This window comes from Rhipicephalus sanguineus, chromosome 11 (assembly GCF_013339695.2).
Source record: "Rhipicephalus sanguineus isolate Rsan-2018 chromosome 11, BIME_Rsan_1.4, whole genome shotgun sequence".
Lineage (NCBI taxonomy): Eukaryota > Metazoa > Arthropoda > Arachnida > Ixodida > Ixodidae > Rhipicephalus > Rhipicephalus sanguineus.
Genome location: NC_051186.1, coordinates 134,890,343 through 134,908,789, shown reverse-complemented (window position 1 = coordinate 134,908,789; position 18,447 = coordinate 134,890,343). Strand labels below are relative to the sequence as shown.

The following is an 18,447-nucleotide window of genomic DNA, read 5'->3' as shown; positions in this document are numbered from 1 at the left end:
TTGCTTGCGAAGTTTAACCCGCTTAACCACTCACGGCTTTTCGAGGCGCTAATCTGAAGGGGAGGCTTTTGCTTTGCCTCCCGCTGTACGCTGTGAGAACCGAGGCCCGCACTAAAATCAGTTGCCTTTTTCTTTTATTTTCCGTTCACATTGAGGAACCGAAAATGTCTCGTATCGAGACCGTGCACACCGTCGCAAAACAACCCCAAACGAGACAAAACAAGTGGCAACATTCGCTGACTCAAGCGGGTCCAGCATTTCAATAATCTCAACAGAGCTTCCGGCGGCCACCGCTAGGCGGCGCCACGGTACCTGGAAGTTGCGAATAGCTATGAGCACGAAGTATCGTCAACTTATCTGTTGAGACAATAGAAAATTCAGTGCCTATGGAAAATTGCCTGAAACGGCTCGTTGGGACGCTCACGAGTAAAACGGAGAATTCAGTAAAACAAGGTTTCTTGAATACCCTTCCTAACATTTTTAAGATGGTTGCTAATGCTTTCCGTTGTTATAATGCGAACTCAATTTCGCTATTTTCCTAAGCGGTAAGCAGAATGTTTTGCACTGTATACTCAAGGCACGCTCACATAACTATATATTTGTTTTCAAAATCGCCTTGGCAACGTGTAAATGTGTAAGCAGTAGTACAAATAAATCAGACAGTTAGAAGAATAAAGCAGAGATCTTATTTTGGTAGCGCGTTACAAAAGACATACTTCAGTGACCAGAGCGAAAAACAGTACAGAGACCTAGGTGATGCATGGGATGCAAAATTACAGCTAAGAAAGCACTTGTGCTAATAATCAAATTATGATTTCATACATTTTGTTAATAAATGTAACAGGAATTGAAAAATACGGTACGCCAAGATATTTTCTGTTAGGTAAACGCTTGCTCTATTAGATCTAGTATCAGTACCAGTGGTTCTAAAGTTGTTAGAATCTTATTTGCATATAATTAAATTCATTGCATGCAGTCAAACTTACATCCACGGGATTCTTCAAATCGCTGATACGTAAAATCCACGAAACGCAAAGCAACCCCATTCTCACACGCGTCACATTTCGTTACGAATAAAGACGCAAGGGAATCTTCAATAACGACACTGTAGCAACATCAGAATTTGCGCGATAGACGACGCACGCTGTGGAGTACGCGGCGCAGGACAGTGACTGAGAGCAAGTGTCGCGGCATCGACGCAACCAAAAAGAAAAAAAAATCGAGAAAACAAAAGGTACGTGGGCTCGGCGTACACGTCCGCGCGCTTGTCTTCCTCATATTCTGCCCTGACTGGATGACTCTGGCGTAAAGATAAAATAACGTCACTGCACTTAGACTTATTCAGATGGCTTAGTGGCACCAGTTCCAGCTTGAGAAGCGGAGCTTGGCCAGCGATTATTGTTTCGCACGGTTGTGTTGCAATAGAAGTATTTTGTATCTTAAGATACACGATACATTGTCGAATGTATCGGAAATACAGATACAGATACTCGTTTTTCGAGACGTATCGCGATACAGATACAAGATACCCATAGAGTATCTAAGATAGTATCTAAGATACATGTATCTTCGATACTGCCCAGCACTGTATATAAACATTTGTAAGTCAAGATGAAGAGAAACCGTAGTATGTAATCCAGAGAATATTTCCCTTGGAGGTGGTTTCGCTAGGTGGTGGGATCAATTTTTTATTTTTTATTTTCTCTTCTTCAATCGAAATTTTAGTACATATTGTTACTTTATCTAATTTACCGATTTTCGCCTGCGATACTTACGTGGTGCAGGCAGGGCATAGATTTTTTAAAATGTAAATTTCATTTATTTTTCGCCCAACTCCACTTCAATGTAATGTAATGTCAGAACTCGCGTGCCGCAAGTAAAGCTGTTTTGTTCTTGCATCCTGCGCTTCATATATCGCCTCAGGGGCGTGCGTGCGAGAAGGCGAGCAAGAAGATTAAGAAACTGGCTGAATTTGTTGCCAATGAAGCGGTTTAGTGGCATTGCTGCATTGGAAACCGACTTGACTCGGAGCAAACAGTTTTAAACGTAGCAAATCACCGTGTGAAAGCGGTTGGAACAGCTTAGAAAGCTTAACTTGTTCAGCCGTGAACTATGAATAAGAGTACTGCTGCGAAGACTTGGCACCCTTAGACAGAGACGGTGGAAAACAATGTGTGGAAGTCACTTGTGAGCCGGCTCGCTGACGTGCTAATGGCGAGCGCAGAAGTCAACCACCATCCTAAAGTGCAGATGCGTGCAGCAGCTGAGGCGAGCCCTCTGTAGAAATGGACATCACTTCCGCCTCACAACACAAGGACCGGGTTTGCAGTAAAGTGCTTCTTCCTCGTCATAACGCAGTCATACCCGAGCCCAACAAAGGTAGGGACGTAAAAGGGATAAGGAAAAATAGGCATAGCAGCGCGATGCACTCCGCTGCTGTAGCGTGCATGTTTCGCAAGAGTACCGCTGCATGCATGGTCTGGCTGCAGAGGTGTCTTTTGACTGTTCAAATCGGCTGTCTAGAGCGTGATTTGACACTTCAGGTGGTCATTCAAATGAGGTGTTGTGCAATGTCTTGATCCACAAAGCAAGCTTGTAATGTTTTGTCTCCCTAAACCTCACACGCTTCTAATAATTGCGTATCTTTATATTCACTCAGTATAAGAGGATGTCATTTGCGTTACCGTTTGGTTGGAAAGGATTGCAGCAATGAAAGGAAAAAAGTGCCTCCTTAGTTGTGTGTGCGCGTCTGAGCTTTATGCAATTTCGGCAACCATCCGTGGACTGCGCGTCCGCACGTTCCACAGAATATTCCCAAAGGCATGTTCTGTAGACTGAACGTAGCTACCCAAGGGTATTTTTTATTTTATTTTTAGAGAAACAGTTGCACGTGTCGATTGCTTCATTTCTATAGTGCTTCTGTACAAAAATTTGTGCGTGAAATCCTTACATTTTATGCAAGTTAATTTTTGCTTAAATATTGCAGAGTTTCTCTTTGTCATATATGCGCAAATATTTGCTGGCCTATTGTTCGCATTGAACACGCCAGTGCATGGTTCGTAAGCAATGTAGAGCGCGAGCGGTTTTCTTACCTTGATTTGTTTTCGGTATTGTATCACGTATCGGTATTTTGGTGCCACTGCAATGCAAAGCCACTGCTATTGTGCCTCTGTGTATAATAACTTGCAAGAGCCTTTAAATTTAGATAACTATGCGTCACGGAAGAATCTTTTACCTTCTACATCATTTATGTTGGCGCTATTGGAAAGCCATACTTTTGTGAGACACATTTCAAAATGTCAACAGCGCAAGAACGATAAGGAAGGGACGAGACAACAAAGGTAAAGAGCGCTGTTAAGGTAGGACCACTGTGTGACCTATTGACTTTAGCGCGACATACTTCACCAGGTCTTATGATATTTTGCATATTACAGCGAAAGCTGCTTTGAGATCATTTCAACGGCCGTTTTTGGCGCCGTAGTTGTCCGCCGCCGCCGCCGTCGCCGGTGTCCGTAATCACTATCGCGCGAAATAAAAAAAATTAAATAAGAAAAAAATATCCAGGATGGAACGAGGTTCGAACCTGGGCCCTCTGCGTCGGAGCCCAGTATTCTACCTCAGGGCCATGACGGTGCTTGAAACTGCTTTGCAAAAAGACCCTATACAGGCTTCATGTCAGGAAGGAACCACATTAACATATGTAATGTAGCGTGGTAGGAGAGTACAATAACAACCAAGCGTCACACAACGCGAATTCTGTAACCAGGCCTCACACAATGCGAATTGCCCAACGAGTAGGTTGTTCAATGCTTCCAACCCATTACAAAGGGCTCTGCCATTATTATTCATTGTCATCAGGCACAACATCAACAAAGTGCGCATAATGCCTTACATGTTTTTAGCGGGTACCACGGCTCTCCGTTGAATGACGAAAAATGGCATAGTATCTGCTTCCCTACTTCACAGAAATTATGATGATTTATAGCGTAGTGGGTTCCTCGCAAGCGCACTTGTATTGGTTGCCAAGGAAGCCCATAAGCCCATGATCCATTTCCTCGGAGTCTCAATAAAGTTCTTCGCCGCCCTCCCCCCCCCCTCTCTCCCACGTCAACGTATGTTATATTCCATGGTGGGAGAGTGCAATAGCGACCGAGCGTCACACAATGCAAATTGCGTAACTGGTGAGCCGTTTAACGCTTCCAACCTATTACAAAGGGCTGAGCCACAATTCTTCATCGTCATCAGTCGTCACGTCAACAAAGTGCACATAATGCCTTACAGATGTGTAGCTGGTACCTCGCTTCTGCGCAGAATGACGAATAATGGCGTTGTAGGTGCTTCCCAACTGCACGCATATGGTGATTTATGGCGTAGTGGGTACCTTGCTAGTGTACTTGTATTAGTAGCCCCAAGAGAGTTCACAACGGGCTCTAGAAATGCCGCTCTTCCAGCTTTCGCTGTGACTGTGCTGCGCTTTCCGAGCAGGCCTGGCGTTTTTTTAGTCACTTGTTAGCTGCATCATGAATATTTTCCTTCTTCATCAATGACGTTCCTTAGTGAAGCGACATTACTCTGCTTTATTAAAAAAAGCTATTGGTGTGCGGTGCATTGAAGGGATCTAAGGCATTTTCTTATTTTTGAGATTGGATGTATCTCCATCAGTCCTATATATGTCGCTGCAGTCTGCATGTCGTAATCATGCTTTGTATACATTAACTTTTCTGTGAAGTCCTTGCTCCGGATATGTATGCCTCGCGAGCGAGCTCTGGCGACGAACGCTGCTAAAACTGAGATGAAACGAGCCGGCCATCTCCGTCGCACGGAGGGTGCATGCAATAACATGATACCGTGTGCGATCACTGCCGTCGACTGCTCCTCAAGGAGAGAGGAAATGCCCCGCCCGTCCTTCGTCGGGTGAAAAAGCATGAAGGGTCTCCGGGGGAGGGGAGGGGCTGCGTCGCTTGAGCAGCAACTTCGAACTTTGATCATAAAGGCGCGATCATGAGCGCTGGCGCGCGCGCAATCTCGGCAGACAGCAGCAAACGGGTTGTATACGCGGCACAATTGGGTATTTCGGATGACTTGCCTTATTTCCTGATTACATTCTACTGCGTGCACTTTTTTGAAAGTTCGCCACGTGAGCTTCCGGTCAGACGTAACGCAGATGGCGCATTTCCTGCGCGCTCGAAACACTCAGTTTCGATATCGCCTGGATCGGGGCTCTCAATTCGATTATTGATATCTGAAACTACGTGTGTTTTTTGCGAACTTTATAAAATGGGTATGCTTTAGGTTGTTACGTCCTACAACTTTTCAATATAAACAGCTGCCCTGAAGTTATTAATTAAGTAGTTTATTAATGAGTATTTGTTAATTGCACATTTCAGTGTAACTTTAGGTGTGGCAAAGTTTTTCCGCCTCGGCGTAGAGACGACAGAGGCCTGACAGTTAGAGGCCAGTAAAGGCAACAGAGGCCTGACAGTCATAGTATTTTTGTAAAAAGTCTGTATTGTCTAAAGAAAACACCCTCTACTTACTGGTGAACGCACTAGCACAGTAGAGCAAGGAAAGCATGGTGCATACAGAAAGTGCATTGGTTCTAGGGTGGAGTACAGCATCTAAAGCTTTGAAAAAGCCGAAGTATGCCTGAAGCGACACGCTAACAAAACCTTCTTGCTGGTAAAGCGCACGTGTTGTGTCCTCCCTTCTCGTCCCTGTGTTATTTTGCGCTGAAAAATTTTTCCTAATGTCTTACCAACAAGGCCGAATTTCTCCCCTTGTGCTGGTAAAGGTTTCGTGGGTGACTGCATAATTAGCTCAGTACAAAACATCCACAGCATGAGCACATTCATTGGCATCCCACGTGATCACGTGAGCCACGTGAGCTTCCGGTCAGACGTAACGCAGATGGCGCATTTCCTGCGCGCTCGAAACACTCAGTTTCGATATCGCCTGGATCGGGGCTCTCAATTCGATTATTGATATCTGAAACTACGTGTGTTTTTTGCGAACTTTATAAAATGGGTATGCTTTAGGTTGTTACGTCCTACAACTTTTCAATATAAACAGCTGCCCTGAAGTTATTAATTAAGTAGTTTATTAATGAGTATTTGTTAATTGCACATTTCAGTGTAACTTTAGGTGTGGCAAAGTTTTTCCGCCTCGGCGTAGAGACGACAGAGGCCTGACAGTTAGAGGCCAGTAAAGGCAACAGAGGCCTGACAGTCATAGTATTTTTGTAAAAAGTCTGTATTGTCTAAAGAAAACACCCTCTACTTACTGGTGAACGCACTAGCACAGTAGAGCAAGGAAAGCATGGTGCATACAGAAAGTGCATTGGTTCTAGGGTGGAGTACAGCATCTAAAGCTTTGAAAAAGCCGAAGTATGCCTGAAGCGACACGCTAACAAAACCTTCTTGCTGGTAAAGCGCACGTGTTGTGTCCTCCCTTCTCGTCCCTGTGTTATTTTGCGCTGAAAAATTTTTCCTAATGTCTTACCAACAAGGCCGAATTTCTCCCCTTGTGCTGGTAAAGGTTTCGTGGGTGACTGCATAATTAGCTCAGTACAAAACATCCACAGCATGAGCACATTCATTGGCATCCCCAGCATCCCTGGCATATTAAACATATTTAATATAACTTACAAAGGTATGCAGTCATTCGGAATGTATATTATCTTAGTACACAGTCACCACAAGTGCTTAAAAAGTGCTTCGAAATGCACCAAGTTAGCCGAAATATCCCCAATAAGCATGAATGTCGACAAGATTTTGTCTTGGGGGTGGGGGGTGCAAACCCGCGTTGCATCGCGGCTGGGGTAGGAGGAGAGTGCTGGTGGGGCTTGAGGGGGCAAGTGCCCCTTTTGCACTTGTAATTATATTCGTAGCGCAAAAACGCCAGGCTTGCTCGGAAAGCGCAGCACAGTCACAGCAAAAGCTGGAAGAGCGGCATTTCTAGAGCCCGTTGTAAACTCTCTTGGAGCTACTAATACAAGTACACTAGCAAGGTACCCACCACGCCATAAATTACAATATTTGTGAAGTTTGGAAGCACCTACAACGCCATTATTCGTCAGTCTGCGCAGAAGCGAGGTACCAGCTACACATCTGTGGCATTATGTGCACTTTGTTGACGTGACGACTGATGACGATGAAGAATTGTGGCTCAGCCCTTTCTAATAGGTTGGAAGGTTTAAACGGCTCACCAGTTACGTAATTCGCATTGTGTGACGCTCGGTCGCTATTTCACTCTCCCACCATGCAATATAACATCCGTTGACGTGAGGAAGAGAGAGAGAGGGGGGGGGGAACTTTATTGAGACCCTGAGGAAATGGATCATGGGCTTACGGACTTCCTTGGCAACCAATACAAGTGCACTTGCGAGGAACCCACTACGCTATAAATCATCATAATTTCTGTGAAGTAGGGAAGCAGATACTATGCCATTTTACAGCGAAAGCAGTTATGAGATCATTTCACCGGCCGTTTTTGGTGCCGTAGTTGTCCGCCGCCGCCGCCGCCCGTGTCCGTAACCAGTATCGCTCGAAATAAGAAAAAAAACTAAATAAGAAAAAAATTCCAGGATGGAACGAGGTTCGAACCTGGGCCCTCTGCCTGGGAGCCCAGTATTCAACCTCTGAGCCATGCCGGTGCTTGAAACTACTTTGCAAAAAGGTCCTATACAGGCTTCATGTCGGGAAGGAACCACATTAGCATATGCAATATAGCGTGGTAAAAGAGTAGAATAAGCACCAAGCGTCGCACAACGCGAATTCTGTAACCAGGCGTCACACAATGCGAATTGCGCAACGAGTAGGTTGTTGAATGCTTCCAACCCATTACAAAGAGCTCTTCCATAATTCTTCATCGTCATCACGCACAGCATCAACAAAGTGCGCATAATGCCTTACATGCGTTTAGCAGGTACCACGGCTGTCTGTAGAATGACGAAAAATGGCACAGTGCCTACTGCCGTACTTCTCAAAAATTACAATGATTTATAGCGTAGTGGGTTCCTCGCAAGTGCACTTCTGTTGGTTGCCAAGGAAGCCCATAAGGCTCCCATGATCCATTTCCTCAGGGTCTCAATGAAGTCAATTCTCTCTCTCTCTCGCTCTACGTTTCTCTAGTTGCTATAAAGTGTGCTATAAAGCGTGGTGGGACAGTTAAATAACGACCGGGCGTCACACAATATGCATTACGTAACTAGTGGGTCGTTTAAAGCTTCCAACCCATTACAAAGGGCGCAACCATAATTATTCATCGTCATCAACCGCCGCATCAACAAACTGCACATAATCGCTTATATATGGTACCTCGCTTCTCCGCAGAACAACGAATAATGTGGTGGTGGGTGCTTCCCAACTTCCCAAAAATTACGCTTTGTTGTGTAGTGGGTATGTTGCTAATGTACTTGTATTAGTAGCCACAGGAGAGTTTATAACAGGCTCTAGAAATGCCGCTCTTCCAGCTTTCGCTGTGACTGTGCTGCGCTTTCCGCGCAGGCCTGGCGTTTTTTTTCGTCATTGAACGGAGAGCCGTGGTACCCGCTAAAAACATGTAAGGCACTATGCGCACTTTGTTGATGTTCCTGATGACGATGAAGAATTATGGCAGAATGCTTTGTAATAGATTGGAAGCATTCAACACCTACTCGTTGCGCAATTCCCATTGTGTGAGGCCTGGTTAGAGAATTCACGTCGTGTGACGCCTGTTTGTTATTTCACTCTTCTGTCACGCTATATTACCTAGAGTAGTGTGATCCTTTCCGGACATGAAGCCTGTATACGTCTTTTTGAAAGGCAGTTTCAAGCACCGGCTTGGCTCTGAGGTAGAACACTGGGCTCCCACGCAGAGGGCCCAGTTTCGAACCCCGTTCCATTTTTTTCGTTTCTTTTTTTTTCTTATGTCGCGCGATAGTGGTCACGGACACCGGCGGCGGCGGCGGCGGACAACTACAGCGCCAAGAACGGCCGTTGAAATGATCTCATAACAGCTTTCGCTGTAAAAAAATCAAGACGCAGACACAAGTAAGGAACACATACACGGGACGGGCGCGAGACATCAACTGATTTATTACTGCAAGACAACATAAAAAAGCTAAATCCGTCGGACAAGAGCGCATGCGCACGATCACACTCCGAGGTGCTTTCTTATACCTGCATCCCCACGTGTTACCACCTTACATGCGCAAGATTTCCTTTCAGATAGATGATTACAAGTGATTCAAACCAATTAGCCCGCATCACCGCCTTGACTGCCCTTTTGCAGTCAAGGCGGTGACATTTTTTGCAGTCAAGGCGGTGGCCACGACGTCATTCCAGAGGAGTGACGTCGTGGCCATAGACAGAGTGGCGCCAGCGCGCGCGCAGCTATTCGCCTTCGCTGTGCAGTCGCCGTCTGACACTGCGCTGGGGCCGCTTGATAGCGCCTCTGACTGGCGTTTGCAGGTGGGTAACGCCATGGAAAAGGAGAGCACAAATGCTGCTCGACGGTGCAGAAGAGCCGAGAAGCTTATCTCATCGGATCCCGAACTAGTTGCCTGGCAATTAGCGGTTCAGCGTACGAAGAATGAACACAAGAAGGCTAATAATCCTAGACAATCTGGAGAATAGTCAGCTGAACCTTTGCTAACACTACGTATATCCTGGCATAGCCGAGCTAAGCTACTGCAATTTTTTCTTACATCGCGTCGGCTCGCTTTCATCGTGATCGCGAGCATGCTAGTGCAATTCTATAATGGGCAATTCTAGCCCTACAGAACGCGGCGCGGGATCATGGTGGTACCTCGTGGCGGCCTCGGTAAATATGCAGCACACGAATGCTCCAATCAGCCAATGACCGTATCCGCCCACATGTGACGCAGTCGGGCCAGTGTATGGCATAATTTCTCGAGAGAAGAGCGAGATATTTCTGACTGAAACCGAATTGTACATTGCGTGCCGCGCGCTGTTGTATATTTGGCTCCCATATGTTTACAGGAGCCTCGACTACCGATCGGCAGCGTTTCCTTAGCATGTTGAAAAGTGTTGCTTTAAAGCACACTGAATGCATACTCACTGGATTGATCGAAGATGGCAGAACTGGCTAACGGACGAACACCAAGAATATAGTAAACCCACACGCCCGTCTTACACGTCCAGTGATCGGAGGTCTGTACTGGCCTTACGATGGCGCCCCTACTAAGGAAGAAGTTTTGGCTAAGGTGGACAAGGCACTAAAGAAGGGCCCCAAGATGGGCTTTTGCACGAAGTGCACAGGTATGTGCACAGGCCAGTGTTGGTTACTGGCTCCGAGTGCGTGAAATCCGCGTCTCTCGATCCTAGTTGGCCGTGGTCAAACCTTCGCGAGAATACTAGAAACCAGGGGCACTTCACGAAACTACTGAGTGGTCTTTGCCATCGTCCCGCCTGCGTGTCTAATCATATATCGAATACCATGTTGACTAAATATCTTTTTACGACCGTGTTTTTGTAAACTGTTTCCCTGATGTATGGAACGAAGCGCTGATTTGGAGGAAAATGATCTCACCTGCGGCGTCTCTTGGGGTGGAAGGTCACCAGGTATCTCGGCTCCGCCGCAGTGACAGTCGGGAAGGCGACACTTGCGCGCCTCGCAGCGGCCGGCTGTCTCCAACGGGGTTGGCGTCGCGTACAGGTTGCGAGGCCTGGCCGGCGGCGACGCGGGCGTCGGAGGCACCGGAGGTCGAGTCGCCGGACGGCTGAAGCCCTTGGGCGGTGCTCGACGCGTCACCGGCCTGCGTTTCAAGCCAGAGCCTATCTCACCGCTTTCCAACTTTGGCTACTAGGGTCGGATGCAGCCCTCCGTACTCCCGTATGCCGGAAAGCCCTCAATCTGGACTACAAACATACATCGCTACTTCGCTGCGCTCAAAAGAAATGGCCAGTATTCTGCGGAACATCAAAGCTACAAAGATTTAATACTGAGAGCCAATTTTTCGAGACAAGTGAGTTTAATTGGCGTTTCTTTTTTCTTTTTTCACAGATACTATCAAATTAATGACGTCCCTATGGGGCTGCTTTGACGTCTCGATAACTCGTAACCACCTCGCACATGCCAGAGCACTCTCTCCATCGCGCACGGGGACTTTAATCTAACAACACTTGTGACTTGCGCCATGGGGGTCAACCTGATATTTTAGTAGGACGTTCTTGCGGCCTAGTCGGTTCATAAGCTGAGAAGGGTTAAAAGTGCTGGAAAAAATTCCGGGACGATTACGATACTGCCTAATGCGAATTCTGAGCGCGCCTGTTTAGGTGTTTTGATTTTGCGATAAGTTGAGGCGTGACTGCCTCGCTAACCGGGAGACCGCGGAAGGCAGCGCGTGGGCGCGTTCCACAAGAGCCGCCGTAGACAGGCCTCCGTTCAAGCAGTGCTTTATTTCCATATATGGTATCGGTAGACGCCCTCGCCGTATACCTTAGTGATGACGTCATCGGCGACCGCACGGCGGCGCGCACTACTGTGGCGCCACGGGTGGCCGCCGTGGAACCTGTCATCTCGCCACTGTCGTTCCCTCCTCCTCACGCTTTTCTCGTTATCGCCGTCTTTCATCCTCCGCTACGTCTCTGCGTTCGCTCTCTTTCGTCCTCGTTCACTCTGCCGGTTACGACGACGCCGACGACGCTCAACGCAGGAACAGGCGCCCAAGAGCTGTGCTCTAAAACTTGTTCATTATGGGCGAACTTGTGCCCGCAAAACTAAAGGCAAAATATAAGAGTCCGCTAGAGCGTTCCACAAACAGTGTCCCTTCGACCAACGCACGTCTTCTTCCTCTCCCAAGCCTCGCTAGGCCTCACTAGGACTCAGTCGCACCAAAATTTTCCTCAAGTGGACTCACTCGTACTCAGACTCACTAAACGTTTTCTCAATCGGACTCACTCGGACTCAAACCCACCCACATATTACTTAGCCGGACTCACTCAGACTCAGACTCTCGGCTTGACTTGAGTCTAAGTGATGCCTGAGTGAGTCGACTGAGGAGTCCGTTTGCGTGAAATTAGGGTTTTCAGTCACGGTTTCAATGCTCTTTAACGCCAATATCTCACATAATCGGTGCTCTATGAAACGCCTTTTGATCTCGTACCTTCAAATACGAGTTTTCAGTTGTTTTATTTCAGTAAGGGCATTTTAATGAAATACGCGACTCACTCGAGATATTTTTATCAAGAACTTCCTGTGAAAGAGCTTGCGCGGAAAGGTCATGGCACCCCCCTCCATAACTCACGCTTCTAATGAATAAATATTGAGGTGGCGCATTAACGCTACTGCGTTGAGATATTTGTGAATAGATTTAAGCATAAACGTAAGCCGATATAAGGCTGATAGTAATGCTGAAGATGTGCAGATAGGACCATAGGTAAGCAATAAACGGTGGACCTCACTCAGACTCACTCAAGGGATACATGTTGCGCTTGTACGTGTTTGGTGCTTGGGTGTGTGCGTGTATGAATGTGCCGTGTGTTCGTGCTCAAATTTTAACAGCGAAGCTGTTTAGCAAATCGTTCCTTGTGAGTCGATCGCAGGAAACTATCACCATCTGAACGGGTATGTGCCACTGTGCGGCCACTTGAGAACGAGTACAGAGAGAGACAAAGAAAGAGGGAAACAAACGGAGAGGTGGAAAGAAAGATATAAAGAAAAAAATTCGGCAGATCCGACGTACCGTGGGAGTCGATGTTATGCGAAGCATGCGGCGGGTAGGTGACTGCGGCATAACCTTTTTTACGGAGCGACATGTTACGAAATGACGGTAAAGATTTGCATAAATTTTATACGCACACATATATATGTTGAAAAGCCGCATATGTGTTATATACGCCAGTTGTTTACGGTTGGGTAACGCTGCCAATGGCAATGTGTGTATTACCTACACCAGAAGCAGTAAGTTGATATGTAGTGCTTATACGTGACCCGAGAACGCACGCACGTTTCACGAACCCCTGTGCATGTGTGGAAGTAGTTCTTGACAGTTCTTGAACAAGGGCATCATGACCGTGATCAGTGAGCACCAGCAGCTGGTCATGACTTGTTATAGGATCCGGTCGTGATCGTGGTGACGGGGGCCCATGTGTAGTGAAGTGTGGTATAGTAGAGCTGTTGGAATTCGTGGATGCCTCGGTCAGTTAGTCGACAAATTGTCTGTCGATAGAGGCGGCGACATGTCGGAACCTGAAGTCACCCTTCGCGTTGGTGAGGTATAGGCCGTCGAGGCTGGTTGGCCTGGATAGTGCTATGTAGACCAACATCAGTGGATGGTGTTTGTCGTATTCGAAGACTATCTGGGCGTATATTGTAACACCGGTCTCCACAAGGATTTGGTATTTACACTATTTATTGAGGGGCGAACTTGTGCCCAAAGCCAAAAGGAGACAGAAAATTCGGAAGGAACCGAAAGTCCGCAGCTCTCACGAGCCTCTCATTCGAACGCCGTCTTTCTCTTCTTCACGCGCGTGTTGGCTGCTCGGCCGAAGCTCGTGCGCATGCAGGGCCGGCCGGCGCATTGTGGCTGGCTTCATCTGTCGTAGCGGTGCCGTCTTCGTTTCGCTTCGTTTGCGACGCCTGCGTTGTACGGACTGATGGCAGTTTTCCGTGGCAATATGGTCTACGCAGCCTAGTCTACAAAGCGGTTGTCAATCAATCTGGCATCATCCTCGGTCAGCATGAGGTCATCGCTCAGCCTCGTAAGAAATGAAGAGGACACCGCGTCGTTCTGGTGGACGAAGTGCACTTGACGGTGCTGTGATGTGGATATCATATGTAACTTTCGTTAATGTATTCCTCCGGGGTCGAGCAATGCTTCAATATAGCTTGCTGAATCATAGTTATATAAACGTAACGTTTATTAGACTGCTATAAAAGCGGAGCCAACACTGGAACTGCAGACGTCAATCTTATATGACGCCTGTATCGTAGGGTTTACACATCGTAGAGTTACCATGTAGCGTTTCTTGCTTTATTGTAAAATTAGATAGCAAGCACCACAGCCACAATTGACGTTGCACCGCTATTACGCCTGCGTAGGCTGTTTTTCCAAACCAGTTTACACACCTGGCGTGGCTCAACGGTAGAATACCTGATTGCCACGCAAAATGCTTGGGTTCGATTCCTGCTGGGATCCTAATTTTCATTATTTCCATTCGTTGAGTCAACGCTGCCGATGTTGGTTTTCCTTAACGCTCTAGCATTTAAGTTACCAATCTCTGTTCTCGCCGTTGCTGGGTAGATATAAACTGTCAATCACCTGTGGCGCATACCCGTACACCGCGGCCCGTGGTGAGCGGGTATGTGCCACACGTGTCTAGTGGAAAAGGTTTGACGACGTACGCAACAGGACATTAACGTTATTCATGTCATGACCTGGCAGTCAGATTCGTCAAATCCTGTTACCATCCCATGCAAATTTTGGTCTACACCAGGTTAAGGAGGCGATCATGAGAGCACCCAGACGTAGGCGGCTAGATAGATAGATAGACAGATACGTAGATAGAAACGCTCAAAGTGCCAGAGGTTCGCTAAGAAATGCTTCGCATTTAAAAGAAAGAGAAAAATTCTTGCCGGAAAAATTTTTCACGGGGCCGGATTACAACCCGCGTACCCTCGATCCGAAGGCGAGCGTCCTCACCACTCGGCTATCTAGGCACGCTAGCAGAGCATAGCATAGCCTTGTATAGTATAGTGTAGCAAGGAGGGTGGGAAAGGCAAGTGAGCGTGAGAAGGAGAGATGTGGTGGTGAGGAGGAGGGAAAGGAGAAGGGGAGGGAGTAAAGCGTAGCACAGAAGGAATGAGAGGCAGAGAGAGAGAAAAGGAAAAAGAAAGAGAGGTGGAGAGAACACCGACGAAAGAGAAAGAAGTCGCAAAAGAAAAAAAGATAGAAAGAAAGAGGAAGCAAGCATCGCGCCACTTCGCCAAGCCGCGCATGCGCAGTATCCGAGCCACGCCCATCGACGGAGACATCGCGAGTAACCTGCACTCTGTAGTGCACAGCCTGGCTGCATACTCCCAAGGAGGACGCCGCGCATCTCGAAGCTATGCGTGTCGGTCGACGGGGAGTACGAGCGGTGACGGGTCCGTGCATAGCTGTTCCAAGCTTTGCGCGACTAAGTGCAAACTGGCTGCAATTTTTTAAAGACAATAACTTTTCTTGGGATACTTGAACGCAGAAATTTTGGTCTCTCTTTCTGTCTGTCACACGATTCAGCCACCCGGCCAAGGTTTAAGCGCGTGCTGAACGCCCAGCCATTTTGAACTGGTAGCTGTGTTCATACTTGTGAACGTTGTCGATCAAAAAGCAAATATTCGGCAAATCTGAGGCGCAACATGAATACGTAAGTATTAGGTGGTGTGTTCCTTTACTAGAAAATACATAGATACGTAATTCTAAAGATCCTAGGGTTTCTTAGGCTGCGCTGAAAATGTGACGCTATGCACGAAAAACCCTCTGCCGACGATATAGTGCTGCCACCTGGCAGTGGCCCTGGGCACAGCATCACGGGTGGCCGCGGATGAGACCAGGACTCAGGTAGAACGGCCGGCAGAAGACTATCGTCTTTCGACGACAATTGCAGCAAAGCACAGAGATACGGGGCCAGTTTTAGGAGCTTGCTCGCTAAGCATCTTATGTTCGCGCCTTGTCCGTTGTCGGCTGCGTGTACGCTAGATCTCATCGGTCCCGCCATAGGCGCAGCTGTGCTCTCTCCGGTGATTTCAAGAATGCTCACTAGATGGCACGCCGGCGCTCAAGGCGGCGCACACCATCCTCGGCGCGTGCGCTAGTTAGATAGGAGACCGCTAGAGGACCACGCCTCTCGTTTGGCGCGCTTCCTTTCTCTTCGCCGGGAGCTTATTGAGTGAACACTCTTCGTTACCGCTCCGCAGCATGAACACCCCAGAAGCCAAGGCAGCAGCGCGGCAGGCTCGCAACACAGCAGCAGCTCGGGCTCGCCGCCAAGACCCTGCGGTGAGAGCCCGGGAGGCCGAAGCGAAGAGGGCTCGCCGTCAAGCAAACCTGGAGCTGCGGTCCAGCGAAGAGGGCTCGCCGTCAAGCAAACCCGGAGGTGTGGGTCAGCGAAGCAGAAGAGAAGCGGGCGCGCCGTCAGGCGGACCCTGCGGTGAGAGGTCGCGAAGCAGCACGGAAGCGGCGGCAAGAGGACCCCGAAGAAGTGCGGGCGCGGGTTGCCGCGGCCAAGCGCCAAAAGCGATCGCTACTGGAGGCTGGCGGCGCCGACGCGCGCTTCAAGTTGTATATATAAGAACGTTGTCACGTCTACGTATGATGGTAGAGGAATGTGTACGGAGGATTCGCGGGTTAGCCGATCTCCGAGCAAGCTCCTCTAACGTCATTCACTTTGTGGATATGGCGGTGATTTTTCTAAAAGGGCTCACTCAGGCTCACTCACCAATATTTTCCTCAACCGAACTCACTCATACTGAGACTCAGTAAAATTTTTTAACACGAAAGTGTTTTATGCCGGGGTCCACTAAGACTTTCATGACGTATTTCCGTCATGGAAATACGTCAGCAAAGTGAACACCATCAGATGGCAAAGAGAAAAAAACTATATTAAAAAATTCCGCTGACAGGAATCGAATCCACGACCTCTTGGCCCGCGACAATGGCTGGCAGGATTTAACCCACTGGACGCAAACACGTAACGGAGCCTAAACAAATGCGCCTTTTATCTTTCACACTTACCTCTCACAGTGCTCTTCGATGGATGGATGGATGCCATGAGCGTCCCCTTTATAACGGGGCGGTGACATGTGTGCCACCAGGGTCGAAAAAACAAACTTCGTTGCCTCCGCCATTAGCTCCTGCAACGCGCCGTTGCTACGACTCTCCCATTCGGCGCGCTTTCAATAGAAGTGTAATGTCGTCAACTCTTTAACGCACCGTGAGGTGGCGGCTTTAACCCAAGCCTCTCTCATAGCATCCATCCATATCGAAAAATAGCTTTCCGACGCTCGCCTGCCTCTAGCACCGCGATCCCCGTTCGCCATGTGAGAATTAACGGCCAGGCTAGAGGGAAGACACGACGCGCGTCGCGTTTCTCCTCGCCTTTCACGACGCTTTGAAGGTGTGCATATCGAGTATCAGTGTTTACTATGTGCCTGTTGATGCCATCTTTGCGCGGGATTAACCCTATGCGAGGTCCAGGTATATCTTGACAACTTCAGCTACCGCAAGGGTTAAATCATGATCATGGGCGTTAGTCGTCGGTACGGAGATGTGCCACTAGGCGTCAACGTGGGTGCGTTCACATAAAGCGGTGGTTTATCTGCCAAAGAACAATACACATTGTACAAGCTCTTGTATACCAGTGCACTATAAACAATCAACTACTTCTGTGACGACACGCTTCACTTTCGTGTTATACCGATTCCTATGACGGAGGGATCAGCCATCTTTTTTCAGTCAGACTCACTCTGACTCACGCTCACCAAAATTTTTATCAACCGGACTCACTCAGACTCACGGCCCGATTTGAGTCGGAGTGAGTCTGAGTCAGTCAACTCATGAGTGAGTTTGCTGACCTCTTTCCGAGTCCGAGTGAGTCTGGTTGGGAAAACTTTTGGTGAGTGTGAGTCCGAGTGAGTCCTAAGCGCAAAATATATTTCTTCAGTGAGTCTGAGTAAGCTCCAGTTTTCTTTGCGACCTATGGTCACCGCTGCGCTTAACAGCTCCTTGTTTATTCTGCTTTATTGCAGCTTTTTGTTTCACGAGCAGGCGCAGTAATGTCTTTCCTAAATTACATATTCACGTTTCGTTAATTCTTAACTTCGTGCTTTGTGTGTTCTATGTTTATACCACTTAGTGACTCAGAACATGAAGTCACCTTATTTCATTTTGTTTTCTTTCTCTGCCAGTAGCCTTCTTATGTAGATGATGCACGTCTTTCTTACGCACCATGATAGTCTCAATTTTTGTGTTCCTGGAATCAGTAGACGTGTTTTTAGATGCCACGCGTAAAAGATAATGTTCCTCGGTAGGACGGAAGCTCAAGGTTAGTTGCCTACATCAGCAGCTGAAATTTTTAGGAAATGCGGAATATGAAGTACGGGTCGACAGTTCAGAGCTTTGGTCGACGTGAAGGAAGAACTTCCAGAGCCTCAACCGAATATATTGTCACGAAGAAAGGAGCTGTTGGGGCTGAACTTCGTACGTTCGCCGCATACCTTCATATTGTTACCCGCCCCGCGGCCGGCGTACCCGCGCCAACACGGAAGCGGTAGTTCCGGTTGGTGGAACGAATACTGTCTGCTGGTCACAAAGGATGCAAGGACTCACGTCCCCCGAGGGGTTCAATTATGGTGCCTTACAGGAGACCGTGGCCTAGCCGGGCTACAGGGACGGAAGGTACACTTGCGCCTTCGCTGTGACAGCCAAAGGCGGCGGCAATGATGCACGGCCAATTGTATTGATGGCCC

The 18,447-nt window shown here is 47.9% G+C and overlaps 1 protein-coding gene across 1 annotated transcript in view; it reads right to left on the bottom strand.

Moving 5' to 3' along the window:
• Positions 1–18,447, bottom strand: part of LOC119374604 (uncharacterized) — a 316,867-nt gene that overhangs the window by 40,050 nt on the left and 258,370 nt on the right. Inside the window, exon 4 of the mRNA XM_037644774.2 lies at positions 10,531–10,756. Coding sequence (XP_037500702.1) covers positions 10,531–10,756 — 226 coding nt within the window. The remainder of the gene's footprint in view (positions 1–10,530; positions 10,757–18,447) is intronic.